Here is a 17,244-nt window from a genome sequence, read left to right as displayed (position 1 = left end):
GCACGTTAGCTTGTAGGCCAGTCCTGCCAAAATTTCGGGGTACACATGATTTTCATACAATGTTTTTTGAGGGCCTTCAGACTAAAAAATTCTTAAATTATGCCAAATTCATCAAAGTGGTTGCAGCCTTGCAACTAGCGCCGCAAGGCTGCAGTGCTAACCACTGAGCCACCACACAGTGCTAACCACTGAGCCACCGTGCTCTAAAAATGAATAATAATACCGCTTTTCCTACAGACCACATGCCTTTCCAGCAATGTCACTCCCCTTTGTCGGACATGCAACTCATGAAAACTGTTTTTTGGTGCATTTAGCACCCTACCTTTCTCATTTCATGAGCTACTTCTTCAGTATGTTATTAGTGTTAGCTATATAACACAGATCTAAGGAGAAAAGGGAAGACTACAAGCATTTTCAGGCTTCCAGGACAATACCTGAAAGAGTAATTGTCTTCCTTTTTATTTCATAAGTCAGCAGTAAATATGGAAATTATGCAACTTTATAATGGAGAAATTGCTTATTTCTCAGCCTGGATTGATTTTTTTACTTTCAATTTATGAGTAAAATCAGAAAAATCCTTAGTGAAGACAGATTTTACCTCTTATTACTGAGACAGATAATAGCTGGTGCTTTTTAGAATACTAAAATGAGCTAGAGGCAGTCACAGACATTGGGCTGCGAGTTCTACTGAAATGACAGGACAGTTCTCCATGGAACATTATAAGCACCAGCTGCCATCTCCTATCTCAGTAATGGGAAAGTCTGTATTCACAGAGCACAGATTTCACTTTGAATTGAGAATTTTGACAATAAAAGATCAGTCCAGTTGGAGAAATAAGCAGATTTCTCTAATAAGATATATTACAATGTTGCTTATTTTCAAGGGAACTATTGAGTTAGGAAAAAGAAAATTAAAGTGACACCTAGTGTTCCAGGATTTGTAACTTACATATGATGTAACATTACGTAAGGTTTGCAACTTATATTTCCTGGAAGACAAAATAGTAAAAATCATTTGTTTTTCCTGTGGGATTATTAGACCATCCATAATTGTAAGGTGCGCAGTACACAATAGATAGCTATCTCTCCCTACCCCACAATAAAGAACCAGCACTACTGTGTGGTCTGCCAGAGCTGCGGACAGACTTTCCTGGCCATGGCTTGTCTGCCAGAACAAAAGGATCAGTAGTCCCAAAATGAACATGCTGGATTCTGATCTCCCCCAACATCATCTGTTGGAAGAGTTGGGAGGTCACAACTATCAGCGGGTTCACTCCACATTAGTTTATTGAAGGGGTTGTCCTGTTCAAACCGATAAGTCTGCACTCACTCTGTGTAACTGCAGACTTATGGTTCCCCCCAAGAGCACGGACTGTATGCTGCAGGTATTCGCCGGTTTCTGACCTGGGAACGGAGGGTATGTATGAGTTATATATACCTCCAGCCAGTGGGTGTGGCCTCACTCCATACACTCTTCGAGAAATTGTCATCAGTGGGCGTGTCCTCACTCCATACACTTCTAGGGACATTGTCATCAGTGGGTGAGGCCTCACTCCATACACTTCTAGTGACATGGCCGGCCAGTGGGCGTGACCTCACTCCATACACTTCTAGGGACATTGTTGCTCAGTGGGCGTGCCTCGCTCCATACATTTATATTGTACGAAGCCGTGCCCCACTAGCCGGGAGCATGTATAATGCATACATATCCTCCAGTCCCCAGTCTGATACCGGCAAATCCCCGCAGCACACAGTGCAGGTATTGGGGGATTCATAAGTCTACAGTCAGACAGAGTGAGTACAGACTTATCGGTTTTAACACAGTATTTATAAATCACCCACCAGCCCTTTCTGCGTCTAAAATGCAGCTTACACATGAGCTGGTCCACAAGAAATTGTAAATTCAGTGAAAATCTGTTAATGAGAATCTGTCACCAGGACACATGATGTGGAGACAGAGATCCTGATTCCAGCAATGTGTCACTTACTGAGCTGCTTCCTGAAGTTTTGCTAAAATTACTGTTTAATAGGTTTGAAATTATTATTAGAGGACTAGTAAGCTTGGTGCCTGGTAGTCCTACCCTGCCATTAATGATTGTCAGCTTTCTTCCCATACACAGCATATACATAGAGCTGCCAGTCAGGGGTGTGGGCGGGGTTAGACAGAGCTCAGCATTCAGAGCACTGCTTGAGCTGCAGCAGAGAAAACAGGGACTTTATCAAAACTGCAGCAACATATTGATGGAATCAGGGTCTCTGCCCTTACACCATGCTCCTCTCAGATGGAGTAGGAAAAAGCTGATGACAAATGACTTTTAAAATTAGCCTTGATCACTTCTTACTCACTGATTCAATATCATGCTCCACAATATGACAAGGTGAGCTGTTACATCTACAGCTTTTAACACCAATAGTTGTCAGAATTTCCCACATTTTTAGCATTGGGACAAACTACTGTGGGAAAGAATAAATGTGCATTAATGATGGCTCATATCTATTATTAATACATGTATGAATATAAATTGTCTATGTCTAGCTGTCACCACACTGCAGATCTTCACTGCGCCTAATGACACTTCCTGGAAATGCTCCTAGATGGTATTCTTATCTAGCAATCCATGGAGGAGCTGCCTTCTATATCTAAGGACTCTGCTGAGGAAATCATTCTCCAGCCATCTGTATTTTTGCATGGCACCAATATGGCATGGCATCATGTCCCAGACAGACCCTGAGGGATGACCGACGTGCTGGATTATGGGCTGACACTGCAGGGAGCCGGGTGCCGTGGTAACATCACCATGGAAACCATGAAGAGAAGGCGTCAGGGGACCACGGAGATGCACTAGAGGAAGCGGACCCTGTGTGTATGCACCAATAACCAACATGCGCAATATGACAGATAACATGCATCTAAATGCACCTAATGGAGAGAGAAAACACACAGCAAATACATACAGATAGAGATAGATAGGGTGATAGAAAGATAGATATGATATAGATAGATAAAACATAGATAGATAGATATATAGATAGATATGGAATATATAGATAGATATGAGATAGATATAGATAGATATGAGATGGATAGAGATAGATAGATAGATAGATATGGATAGATAGATATGGGATAGATAGATAGATAGATAAATAGATAGATATATATGGCATAGATAGATAGATAGATAGATAGATAGACAGATATGGGATAGATAGATAGATAGATAGATAGATAGATATGAGATAGATAGATAGATATAGATAGATAGATATGAGATAGATAGATAGATATGCGATGGATAGAGATAGATAGATAGATAGATAGATATGGGATAGATAGAGTTAGATAGATAGATATGGGATAGATAGATAGATATAGGATAGATAGGTAGATATGGGATAGATAAATAGATAGATAGATAGATAGATATGAGATAGATAGATATGAGATGGATAGATATAGATAGATAGATAGATATGGGATAGATAGAGTTAGATAGATATGGGATAGATAGATATAGGATAGATAGATAGATATGGGATAGATAGATAGATAGATATGGGATAGATAGATAGATATGGGATAGATAGATAAAACATAGATAGGTAGATAGATATGAGATAGATAGATAGATATGGGATAGATAGATAGATAGATATAGATATGAGATAGATAGATAGATAGATATGAGATGGATAGATAGATATAGATATATGGGATAGATAGATAGAGTTAGATAGATAGATATGGGATAGATAGATAGATAGATAGATAGATATGGGATAGATAGATAGATAGATAGATAGATAGATAGATATGGGATAGATAGATAGATAGATAGATAGATAGATATGGGATAGATAGATAGATAGATAGATAGATAGATATGGGATAGATAGATAGATAGATAGATAGATATGGGATAGATAGATAGATAGATATAGGATAGATAGATAGATACGGGATAGATAGATAGATAGATAGATAGATAGATAGATAGATAGATAGATAGATAGATATAGGATAGATAATAGCTAGATATAGATATGGGATAGATAGATATAGGATAGATAGATAGATAGATAGATAGATAGATATGGGATAGATAGATAGATAGATAGATATAGGATAGATAGATATGGGACAGATAGATAGATAGATAGATAGATATAGGATAGATAGATAATAGCTAGATATAGATATGGGATAGATAGATCCTGTTAGAGACATTAGTAATTTGGGATATGCTGTGTTATTGATGAAATGAGGGCGTGCAGAGGATGCAGTCTAGTCTGTGTCCTGGGAGGGGGCCAGTCCTGAGTGTCAGCAAGTCTGGGTAGAGGGGCTCCTGTATATTTAATAAGCTATAGGAATAAGATGCACTCAGACCCTAGTGGGATGACTTACTCCCCTGAACACTGGAGACCCTGAAGCACTTATGGAGATGAAGAGATGCTTCTAGGAAATCTTCAGCACTTATCTGCATAGATCCATCCTGCACACGACATCTTGTGCCAATGATGCTCTACTGGTAGTAAGTGGCTTGCACATACCGTAGCTGGTTATATGGTACTAGATGGTGGCCCGATTCTAACGCATCTGATATTCTAGAATAAAAAAAAATAAAAAAAAAGGTTATTCTCACCTTCCGGTGTCCCGATCTCCTCTCCATGCTCCTGGCATCTTCCGGTCTCAGTAATGCTTAGCGTGAAGGACCAGAGATGACGTCACTCTCGTGAGAACGCGACGTCATCAGCAGTCTTTCGCGCAAAGCAATACTGGGAAGATGCCGGGAGAGTGGTGAGAGGCGGGAAAGAGTCTGGGGCCGTCGGAAGGTGAGTATATGACTATTTTTTATTTTAATTCTATTTTTACAGGTTTATGGTACCCAGGGTCTGGAGGAGAGTCTGCTCTCCTCCGTACCCTGGGTACCATCCACACACTGAGCGCTGCGCTGATCATCTCCCCCGGCCGCGTCGCCGCTGACCTCCGTGCAGCAGGACATGACCCATGGCAACCGTCGGGAGATCAGTGGCGTTCGTCGTTTGAATTCCGCGCCAATTCGCGGCCGAACTGCACCAGTCGCTGATTTGTCGAGGCCGGCCGGGTGCAACCAATCAGCGACACGGGATTTCAGCTACAGACAGACAGAATTAGACGATTATATAGTAGATTCCAGTAATGTTTCAGCTGCCCACAGTATTCTACAGATACAATATAGATGGCGTTCTAAAGATCATTGACCTGACAGCACTTAGAAAGTAACTGTGAATAGGCGCTGGCAATTCCAGCATTTATAAAAAGCAGCATTTCTGGATGCCATAAAGCACCATGTGGTGTAAACGGGACATGCTGCCAATTATGATGACTTTTATGGCGGCATACACACTGATCACCGCTGTTTTATTGATTGTCGGGTGATTGTTGGCTTCTTTACACTCACACAATTACCATCTCATCTAGACAGGTTTCGCCTGACAATAAACAGAAAAAAGGGGTTTCAGCTCACCAAACATCCATCCAAATGAGGTCACTCCAGAGTTAGTAGGGTGCGGTGCACGGACATGGCCTCCCCGGTGAATAAACTATATACAAAAAAGGGGGAAGTCCAGCCACCAGCAAAATGGCATATTAGATAGAGGAAAATTAGGCTATCTATATATATATAAACGCCTTATCATGTTTGTCTGTAACCGAAATCGCGGGCCGCTGATTGGTCGCGGCCGCCAGACCCCCGCCAGGCCGCAACCAATCAGCGACAGGCGCAGCTGTTTGTATCGGTAAGCTGCGCCTGCCGCTGAATGGTCGCGGCCGCGACTAATCAGCGGCAGGCGCAGGCCTTAATCTGTAAAAAAGAGAATTAAAATTAAAAAAAAGTTGTTCTCACCTTCCGACGGCCTCCTATCTTCTTTCCACGCGCCCGGCCTCGCGTTCCCAGTAATGCTTTGCGGCTTAGACTGCTGATGACGTCACTCTCGCGAGAGCGAGAAAGAAGACCGACGTCATCAGTGGTCTAAGCCGCAAAGCATTACTGGGAAAGCGAGGCCGGGCGCGTGGAAAGAAGACAGGAGGCTGTCGGAAGGTGAGAATAACTTTTTTAAATTTTTAATATTATTTTTGTACAGACAATAATTGGTCGCGGCTACAGGGCCGCGTTGCTGATTGGTCGTGGACAGAGGGCCGCGACGCTGATTGGTCGCGGCTACACGGAAAGGGGGGTGAGGGGACCGTGCATACCAGGAAAGGGGGGTGAGGGGACCATGCATACCAGGGAAGGGGGGTGAGGGGACCATGCATACCAGGGAAGGGGGGTGAGGGGACCATGCATACCAGGATTGGGGGGTGAGGGGACCATGCATACCAGGATTGGGGGGTGAGGAGACCATGCATACCAGGATTGGGGGGTGAGGGGACCATGCATACCAGGATTGGGGGGTGAGGGGACCATGCATACCAGGATTGGGGGGGTGAGGGGATCATGCATACCAGGATTTTGGGGCGAGGGGACCATGCATACCAGGATTGGGGGGTGAGGGGACCATGCATACCAGGATGGGGGGGTGAGGGGACCATGCATACCAAGAAAGGGGGGTGAGGGGACCATGAATACCAGGATAGGGGGTTGAGGGGACCATGCATACCAAGAAAGGGGGGTGAGGAGACCATGCATACCAAGAAAGGGGGGTGAGGAGACCATGCATACCAGGAAAGGGGGGTGAGGGGACCATGCATATCAGGATTGGGGTTGAGGGGACCATGCATACCAGGATTAGGGGGTGAGAGGACCATGCATACCAGGACTGGGGGGGTGAGGGGACCATGCATACCCCAAAAGGGGGGTAAGAGGACCATGCATACCAGGATTGGGGGGTGAGGGGACCATGCATATCAGGAAAGGGGGGTGAGGGGACCATGCATACCAGGAAAGGGGGTGAGGATACCATGCATACCAAGATTGGGGGGTGAGGGGACCATACATACCAGGAAAGGGGGGTGACGGTGAGCATACATACCAGGATTGGGGTGTGAGAAGACCATGCATACCAGCAAAGGGGGGTGAGGGGACCATGCATACCAAGAAAGGGGGGTGAGGGGACCATGTATACCAGGATAGGGGGGTGAGGGGACCATGCATAACAGGATTGGGGGGTGAGGGGACCATGCATATCAGGAAAGGGGGGTGAGGGGACCATGCATACCAGCAAAGGGGGGTGAGGGGACCATGCATACCAAGAAAGGGGGGTGAGGGGACCATGCATACCAGGATTGGGGGGTGAGAGGACCATGCATACCAGGATTGGGGGGTGAGGGGACCATGCATACCCCGAAAGGGGGGTTAGAGGACCATGCATACCAGGAAAGAGAGGTGAGAGAACCATACATATCAGGATTGGGGGGTGCATTATTGCATTATTATTAAATCTTCAAAAATAAACTGCATATATATTCTAGAATACCCGATGCGTTAGAATCGGGCCACCATCTAGTGATATTATAAACCTTTATTCTTTATAGTAATTTCATGAAACCATCTTGCTTACGCTGTTTCAGACCACATAGCAATGACTAAGGACCCTGCGTGGTCTGAAATGGCGTAAGCCCGAGCGTGCCTGGATAACACCTTATCAGAGCATGTCCGCTCATCACTAACAAGTCATAATAATATTCTTTTATTTCCAGTGGAAAGTTTCTAAATAAACACTTGTCGGTGAGGACACTGGAGGTATTGTGTGCATCTCGATCTTTTGGATGCAACGTACCAACCTAGAAGACTGCACTATGTTGCCACCCCTCAGCACCTGCTCCGCTGCTCTGCTTTACTAATGATAGCTTCCCCCCTCCCCCCCCGCATACAAATAAATAATAAAGGGGGGACTCATGGCTGCATAAGCCCTGAATTGTACACCAGTTCTGTCTGTTTCCATGAGGTGTTTAGTCGAGATCAATTCAGGGTCATCTGGCTACCTGGGGTTTTATATAAAAAGGTTAGAATCAGTTAAGGCCAGTAGAGTTGAGCGAAACAGGTCAGTCAGATTAAAAAAATCGCCGACTTTCGCCAAAGTCGGATTTCGCCAATCGATACACGACCCTAGTGTGAGGTCGGCCATGATGTCGCCGATCAGCGCACCAAATTCGTGTTTCAAATTATGCTTTCAGCGCCTTTCCTCAGCCAATGATGGAGGACGCACACTGTGGGCAACGCGATGACATGCGCAGCGGCCACCACCATCTTAGAGAAGGGCATTAAAGTGATTGGCTGGCTTTGTGTGGTGTCACAGTGGGTATAAAAGGCTGTGACCGCCGACCGCCATCTTACTTCTGACGATCTTACAATAGGGAGAGGTGTTGCTGCTGATTCTGTACAGGGAGAGCGTTAGGCAGGGAAGAAAAAAAAAAAAACTGTTTCTGCTGATAGCGCTTTTCACTGTACAGTTAGTGTGCAGTGAAAGGGGAGGATTTTTGTTGTGTGCAGCACTGGTGGTGATTAGGCTGCCTTTTAAGGCTACCTGCTAGCTGCATTGCTGTGTGCACACTGCTGTTCAAACTGCTTTTTTCAAAGCACTCCAACTTTTATTATTTTGTCCTGGAGAGTTACTGAGCGTTCATTTTTTCACACACCGTATAGCGGTGTACGCTCCTCACCCACTACCGTGTACTTCGTCTGGTATCACGGACAAATAGAAGCTATCTGGGTGTGACTCTGGAGGAAAAAGCCGAGGAGTTTGTCCGTTTTTCCAGACCTACACCTTAGACTTGTGTCCGTTTTTCAAACAGTTTCGTATATCTGCTGTTTGATCAGAGTCAAAACTAGACAGAGACAGCGTGTGTCAGTCCGTATACAAATACACGGAGCTTGACAATTTTACATACACACACCGTACAGCGGTGTTCGCTCCTCACACACTAGCGTGTACCGCCTTCTAGCACGGACAAATAGAAGCTACATTTGTGTGACTCTGGAAAAAAAACCAAGGAGTTTGTCCGTTTTTCCAGACCTACACCTTAGAGTCGTGTCCGTTTTTCAAACAGTTTCGTATATCTGCTGTTTGATTACGGTGTAAACTAGACAGAGACTGAGTGTGTCAGTCCGCATACAAATACACAGAGCTTGATAATTTTACATACACACACCGTACAGCGGTGTACGCTTCTCACACACTAGAGTGTACCGTCTTCTAGCACGGACAAATAGAAGCTACCTGTGTGTGACTCTGGAAAAAAAAACGAGATTTTACAGACCTACACCTTTGAGTCGTGTCCATTTTTCAAACAGTTTTGTATATCTGCTGTTTGATTACGGTGTAAACTAGACAGAGACAGCGTGTGTCAGTCCATATACAAATACACGGAGCTTAACAATTTTACATACACACACCGTACAGCAGTGTATGCTCCTCACACACTACCGTGTATTCCGGCTGGTATCACGGACAAATAGAAGCTACCTGTGTGTGACTCTGGAAAAAAAAAACAAGGAGTTTTTCCGTTTTTCCAGACCTACACCTTAGAGTCGTGTCCATTTTTCAAACAGTTTCGTATATCTGCTGTTTTATTACGGTGTAAACTAGACAGAGACAGCGTGTGTAAGTCCGTATACAAATACACGGAGCTTGACAATTTTCCTTACACACATCGTATAGAGCTGTCCGATTCTCCAACAGTATTGTATATCTGCCGTTCGCATTACAGTCACTTTTACACCTAGTCAGCATGTGTGTGTGACACTCCGTAAATACATATACGGAGATTGTAAGTTGCACAAAAATCGTATACAGCTGTACACTTCTGATACAGTTCCGTATATATGCTTGTTGGATTACGGTCCAATACATACTGTGAGAGCGTCTGTGACTAACATAATATATACGTTGATTTAATTTGTTTAATACACCTTACACAGCTGGACGCTCCTCACACAGTACCATCTCTCTGCTGGTATTTTTGGTACATTTTCCCAAACATGAGGAAGTATGGTGGAAGAGGCCGCAGACGTGGGCAGGGGGGCGCAGCTGGTACTGATGTTGGTGGTGCATCGGCTGGTTCTGGCAAAACCACAATAGCAGCTAAGGCAGGAGGTGTTGAGCCTGCGACATCCTCTGGCCCAAGAAGGCCTGTAAAGTTGCCTTTTCTTGGAGTAGGAAAACCGCTTTTATAGCGGGACCATCAGGAACAGGTTTTGGCGTACACTGCCGAAACAGCCACCAGCTCTATTGCCTCCTCTTCTGAACGGTCGAAACCTGCAAGCACGGAGTCGTCAGTGCAGGGTTCTGGTCATAAAAAAACCCTCTCCTTGCGTCCTTCACCCCCACCAAAAGTTAAGGATGCAGCAGCCCACACTTCAGATTACTCTATGGAGCTCTTTTCACATACCATGCCTGGGTTATCCAGTCAAATCCTGAATTCCCCAGTCCAAGATGAATCTTACATGAAGTGCACTGATGCACAGCCACTGCTAGATGATTCTGCTGGTAATTGACCCACAGCACTACATTGCCCTTGCAGTCTATTTAGCCAGAATCTGACCCTGATGAAACCCAGGTTCCCCTTCCCGCATGCTATACCACCTTACACGGTGACACAGAGGAAGGTAAAGAGGAAGGTGCAGATGACTTTGAAGAGGAGGTGATGGATGACCCAGTTCTGGACCCGGATTGGCATCCATTGGGGGAGGAGGGTGGCGCTGGCAATAGTTCAGATAAGGATAAGGATCCGCAGCAGGCATTGACATCGCAGCAGCGGTTATCTAGCAGACCCGTAGCTGTCCTAAAACATGGAACAAAAACTAAAAGAGTTGCAGGACAGCTTGACCAGACGGTCAACTTAGCACAGCGTGCATGGCCAGAAAATGTTTACCATAGTAGGAAGAGTGCAGTGTGGCACTTCTTTGTCCAAAATCCTACTGATGAGGCAAAGGTTACCTGTAAGAAGTGAGGAAGGACCTTTAACCCAGGTAAACAACTCTGAAATTTGAGTACCAGTTGCATGCTTAGACATTCAACATGCACTTGCAAGCGTGGACGGACTACAAAACCTCAGGTAGCACATGCGCACCTGCTCCGACTGAAGGTAGCCAACAACGCTCCATCGCTACCCCCACTGTAAGACCACCGCCACTATTAAGCACACCACCAGCACTAAATGTGGAGGTGTCGTCGCACGGCCAAAGCACTCAGGGATAACAGTGGTTTTGCAACACAACACTGAATCTAGACCATCACCACCAATACCATCACCAACCCCTTCTCACTCCATCCAGTCCACCGCTACTTCCCCCATATGCAGCTCTCCTGTCCAGCTCACCCTACCAGACACTCTGAGTAGGACAAGAAAGTACTCATCCTCTCATCCGCGTACACTGTGTTTGAACGCCTACATTGCCAAACTAATCTCATTAGAGATGATGCCCTACCGTTTGGTTGAAAGCGAAGCTTTCCGCGACCTCATGGCCTACGCTGTCCTACGTTATGACCTACCCAGTCGGCACTTCTTTTTTCGAAAAGCCATCCCTGCCCTCCACCGGCATGTGAAAGACCGCATTGTCTATGCACTAAAACAGTCAGTGAGTGGAAAGGTGCAACTCACAACGGATGCATGGACCAGTAGGCATGGCTAGGGCTGTTACGTGTCCATCACTGCGCAGTGGGTTAACGTGGTGGATGCAGGCTCCACTGGGGACAGCGGCGGTGGAACAGTGCTGCCTAGCCCTAGGTATAGGAAACAGCTGGCTGTAGGCTATCAGCGAAAGCTTGTCCACAGAGCTCAGTCGTACGAGCACTACATCCGCAGCTGGCAGTGTTGGGAGTTCATTTTCCCCTTCACTACTGAGGCCCGAGGAACTCCCTCTTCTGGTGAAGAAAGGTAGTGAGCCTGATTGTCAAACACCTGGGGCTGATGATGATGACTGGCTGAGTGGAGTTAATGACTGGATATAAGGCTGCCGACGCCCTTCTGGCCTGCAGGTGATTTCTCTGTGGACTTCTAGGAAACCAGTCTGATTCCTGCTCATCTAAAGCTAAGATTTCTGCTTTGCCTTTTTGCATTAGTGTTTTGTTTTCCTTGCTTTTCTGGATTCTGCCATTCCCTGCTGGGGTGAGCTGAATCTCCTTTTGCCTGTTGCTCTGTCTTCAGAATATTCCTGAGTACTGACATAGCTTTTTTGAAGCCTAGCGTCTTCAGGGCCTTTTTTAATGTCAGTTTGTTGGCTCTTATTTTCATAGGGTTTTGCACGGATTGCAGACAGCAGCCTTCCTGTCCTTTCCTTTCCTATCTAAGCTAGTGTGGGCCCCATCTTTGCTCAGTCTATCTTTCTGTCTGTGTTTTGTTCTTTCTTCTTGCTTCACCGTCATTATATGTGGGGGGCTGCCTTTTACTTTGGGGTCTGCTCTGGGGCAGTTTAGATTTCCCTTTCTGTCTTTAGGCTACAGTCCTCCGGCTGTGATCGAGGGACCTAGGGCATCGTAGGAGCCCCCCACGGCTACTGCTAGTTGTGTTGATAGGTTCAGGGGTCTGCAATCCGATAGCTGCCAACTTCTCTGGTTTTCTGGACTTAGCTAGCATTACTATTTTTGCCTCCTAAAGTGACTCAATCATAACATGGCAGTGTTGCACACGAGGTGTCCCACTATCGAACAGCTAGTGGTAAGCGTCAGCATGCTGAGTTAAAGATGATGTCTTTGGGCGACAACAGACACACCGCGGAGGTACTGGCCGACTACTTGCAGCGACAAACAGAGTCATGGCTGGGCAGTCTACATCTTGAGGCAGGCAAGGTAGTCAGTGATAACGGCCGTAATTTTGTGGCAGCCATAGTCCGTGCAAAACTCACACACATACCTTGCCTGGCTCACACTTTGAACCTGGTGGTGCAGTGCTTCCTTAATAATTATCCGGAGTTAACATCCCTGCTCCATAAACTGCGAAGACTGTGCTCGCACATCCGTCGCTCGGCAGCACACTCCAGTCGTATGCAGAATCTGCAGTGATTGCTCCACCTCCCCAAGCACCACCTAATCATAGACGTTGCAACAAGGTGGAACTCCACCCTGCACATGGTTGAGAGGCTGTGCGAACAGAGGCAGGCTGTAATGCATTTGTGGGAGGATACACGGGCAGGCAGTGTGAGGGAAGACATGGAATTGTCGGGTGTGCAGTGGTCACAGCTGAAAGACCTCTGAAAGTCCTTCAGTGTTTTGAGGAATGCACACGACTGGTAAGCGCAGACGACGCCATCATAAGCATGAGCATCCCACTTATGCGCCTGCTCATGCAAAGTTTGATGCACATTAAGTATCAGGCGTCTGCAGTGGAGGAGGAGGAAGAGGGAAGCCTTGATGACAGTCAGCCATTGTCTGGTCAGGGAACTGTCCTGGACGAGGTGGAGGAAGAAGAGAAGAGGAGGAGGATGAGGGGGATGATTATTTTGGGCAGGAGGATGCTTCTCAGGGGGCAAGAGAAAATGTTGGCGTTCCAAGGTCAGGGACAGTGTTTGTGCGTTACTGTAGGGATGTGGATTTGCCAGAAACTGCTCCTCCACCCACCACGGGCAGTGCATCATTGACACCTGGAACATTGACACACGTGTGATTATGCCTTGCGGATCCTAAAAAGGGACCCCCGCATTGCCAAAATGACGAGGGATGACGACTACTGGCTGGCCAGAATCCTCGATCCACGCTACAAAGGCAAATTACACATCATGCCACAGGAGAACCGAGAGATAATATTGGCAAACAAACAAGCAACTCTGGTAAACCGTTTGTTTGAGGCTTTTCCAGCTCACAGCAGCGGTGCTGGTTCTCCCACGAGCCATAGTGGTCACAATGGAAGAGGTGTTCGTGGTGCACACAGCAGAAGTGGTGTTGGAGACAGGGGTTTAATGACCATGTTGTGGAATGATTTCTCAAGTACCGCTCACACGACTGCTAATACTGCATCGATTAAAAGTGACAGGAGGCAGCAGTTGTCAACTATGGTTACAAACTACTTTTCCTCCCATATCGATGTTCTCCCTCACAGGTCATTCCCCTTTGACTATTGAGCCTCTAAACTGGACGCCTGGCCTGAATTGGCACAATATGCCTTACAGGAGCTCGCTTGCCCTGCTGCTAGTGTGTTATCTGAAAGAGTCTTCAGTGCTGCTGGATCAATCCTGACAGAAAAAAGGACCCATCTGTTGACCCAAAATGTTGATGATCTAACCTTCATTAAAATGAACCATGCATGGGTTTCAAGGGATTTTGTCCCACCTTCCCCTGATGACACATAGGTTACCAGAAAAGTGCCTCTGTTTTTTCCTCTTCTTCCTCGGACTTGCCCAATTACGCCCTTTGCAGCAGCTGAATGTCCAGCCAACACATCTACAGTGGGGAAAAAAAGTATTTAGTCAGTCAGCAATAGTGCAAGTTCCACCACTTAAAAAGATGAGAGGCGTCTGTAATTTACATCATAGGTAGACCTCAACTATGGGAGACAAACTGAGAAAAAAAAATCCAGAAAATCACATTGTCTGGTTTTTTTTCATTTTATTTGCATATTATGGTGGAAAATAAGTATTTGGTCAGAAACAAGCAATCAAGATTTCTGGCTCTCACAGACCTGTAACTTCTTCTTTAAGAGTCTCCTCTTTCCTCCACTCATTACCTGTAGTAATGGCACCTGTTTAAACTTGTTATCAGTATAAAAAGACACCTGTGCACACCCTCAAACAGTCTGACTCCAAACTCCACTATGGTGAAGACCAAAGAGCTGTCAAAGGACACCAGAAACAAAATTGTAGCCCTGCACCAGGCTGGGAAGACTGAATCTGCAATAGCCAACCAGCTTGGAGTGAAGAAATCAACTGTGGGAGCAATAATTAGAAAATGGAAGACATACATGACCACTGATAATCTCCCTCGATCTGGTGCTCCACGCAAAATCCCACCCCGTGGGGTCAGAATGATCACAAGAACGGTGAGCAAAAATCCCAGAACCACGCGGGGGGACCTAGTGAATGAACTGCAGAGAGCTGGGACCAATGTAACAAGGCCTACCATAAGTAACACACTACGCCACCATGGACTCAGATCCTGCAGTGCCAGACGTGTCCCACTGCTTAAGCCTGTACATGTCCGGGCCCGTCTGAAGTTTGCTAGAGAGCATTTGGATGATCCAGAGGAGTTTTGGGAGAATGTCCTATGGTCTGATGAAACCAAACTGGAACTGTTTGGTAGAAACACAACTTGTCGTGTTTGGAGGAAAAAGAATACTGAGTTGCATCCATCAAACACCATACCTACTGTAAAGCATGGTGGTGGAAACATCATGCTTTGGGGCTGTTTCTCTGCAAAGGGGCCAGGACGACTGATCCGGGTACATGAAAGAATGAATGGGGCCATGTATCGTGAGATTTTGAGTGCAAACCTCCTTCCATCAGCAAGGGCATTGAAGATGAAACGTGGCTGGGTCTTTCAACATGACAATGATCCAAAGCACACCGCCAGGGCAGCGAAGGAGTGGCTTCGTAAGAAGCATTTCAAGGTCCTGGAGTGGCCTAGCCAGTCTCCAGATCTCAACCCTATAGAAAACCTTTGGAGGGAGTTGAAAGTCCGTGTTCCCAAGCGAAAAGCCAAAAACATCACTGCTCTGGAGGAGATCTGCATGGAGGAATGGGCCAACATACCAACAACAGTGTGTGGCAACCTTGTGAAGACTTACAGAAAACGTTTGACCTCTGTCATTGCCAACAAAGGATATATCACAAAGTATTGAGATGAAATTTTGTTTCTGACCAAATACTTATTTTCCACCATAATATGCAAATAAAATGAAAAAAAAAACAGACAATGTGATTTTCTGGATTTTTTTTTCTCAGTTTGTCTCCCATAGTTGAGGTCTACCTATGATGTAAATTACAGACGCCTCTCATCTTTTTAAGTGGTGGAACTTGCACTATTGCTGACTGACTAAATACTTTTTTTCCCCACTGTACATATGCCTATTTTTAAACCTCCCTAACTGGGCTGCCCACCCCTCCCCCAACAGCTGGGGTCAAGACCTGGCGCACCCGGGCAAGTGCCGTTGCTCTGAACAGGTGGATGGGCCCACTGATGGCTGACGGCAATGGCACAGGGCCCCTCATAGTACAATACAGTGTCTCAGACAGTGGGAGGGCCCACTCGCCGTCAGACACACCAGCGTACTATGAGGGTCCCTGTGCCAGTGCCGTCGACCACGATTGTGCCCCCTCGGCTTGGTCATGGCCACAGCACTTGCAAGTTGCAATACTTACCTCTCCCTGCTCCACCGCTGTGTAGTCTGTGCAGTTAAATCCTTCACAGGTACGGTCACTAGAAATTTGGTGTATTGATCAATGATGGTTAAGATGTAGCTATGACCTGTCCCGCTGGCCTCTACCTTCAGATGATCAATGGCTACCATTTGAAATGGACGTCAACTTACAAGCGGATGCAGTGGTGGTTTATGATCACCTTTCACAGTTGTGATAGTCACAGACGTGTGACATGCTTGCCACCATTTTTCAATGTCTCCTCTCATGCCAATCCAATAGAATCGCCTACGGCCTGTGGCTTCTGCCTTTTGCACTCCAAAATGACCAGACACATCATGATAGTCAGTGCGGACCATGGGTACATCTCTCCCTGTGATCACAATTTGATGGAGATGAGTAACGGTGATGTGATCCACGCTACTGCGTTAAAGCAATCCTTTCTTCATAAAGAACCTTTTTCGCTTTCTCCACAGACACAGTAATTGAGGGTCTGCATCGCCTCTGCAACATCTACCGGGAGGTTTTCCCGCGATGATAAATTGCAAAATTTCTGCTAACACTCGACTTTGCGTCTATACTTGTATCCATGTAGTTTCCAGTAGCGGAGATTCTTGACTGGCTTAATGAGATTGAAATATATACGAAGATTTAAAAGTACCACAACACTGTATACTGGGGTACGCTATGAATACCTTTCCCTTTTTCTACTTTTGTAATTCTGATGTAATACATAATGAGCCTGTGAGTGTCTGTGTATGACTACGGAAGTATAGACGAAATTTAACCCTAGACTGGACACACCTGGTATGTGCTAATACAGTACCTTGTTTAAAAAATTTGTCGCAGACAAACACGAGACTGAGACAGAGTTTGTATTGAACAGGTCCGTTTTAGTGCCCATCCTTCTGTTGACAACAGCAATTCACCACAGCCGTTTCACATTTTTCTGTACACAGGCCCCGGTACCTTCACTTCC

General features: G+C 45.9%; 1 protein-coding gene across 6 annotated transcripts in view; it reads right to left on the bottom strand.

Moving 5' to 3' along the window:
* Nucleotides 1-17,244, bottom strand: part of PALM (paralemmin) — a 185,531-nt gene that overhangs the window by 108,868 nt on the left and 59,419 nt on the right. The window contains exon 2 of one of the 6 annotated variants that reach the window (XM_073543375.1): nucleotides 4,552-4,605. The exons of 4 other annotated variants lie outside the window; for them this stretch is intronic. In XM_073543375.1, coding sequence (XP_073399476.1) covers nucleotides 4,552-4,605 — 54 coding nt within the window. Of the gene's footprint in view, nucleotides 1-949; nucleotides 979-4,551; nucleotides 4,606-17,244 lie in introns of those variants that run through there. One more of the 6 variants, XM_073543377.1, reaches the window with a different exon arrangement.

Source organism: Dendrobates tinctorius, unplaced genomic scaffold, assembly GCF_039654945.1.
Source record: "Dendrobates tinctorius isolate UK_male_01 unplaced genomic scaffold, ASM3965494v1 ptg000132l, whole genome shotgun sequence".
Classification (NCBI taxonomy): Eukaryota; Metazoa; Chordata; class Amphibia; order Anura; family Dendrobatidae; genus Dendrobates; species Dendrobates tinctorius.
The sequence above is the reverse complement of the archived record's forward strand: the minus strand, read 5'-3'. Positions and strand labels throughout refer to the sequence as shown.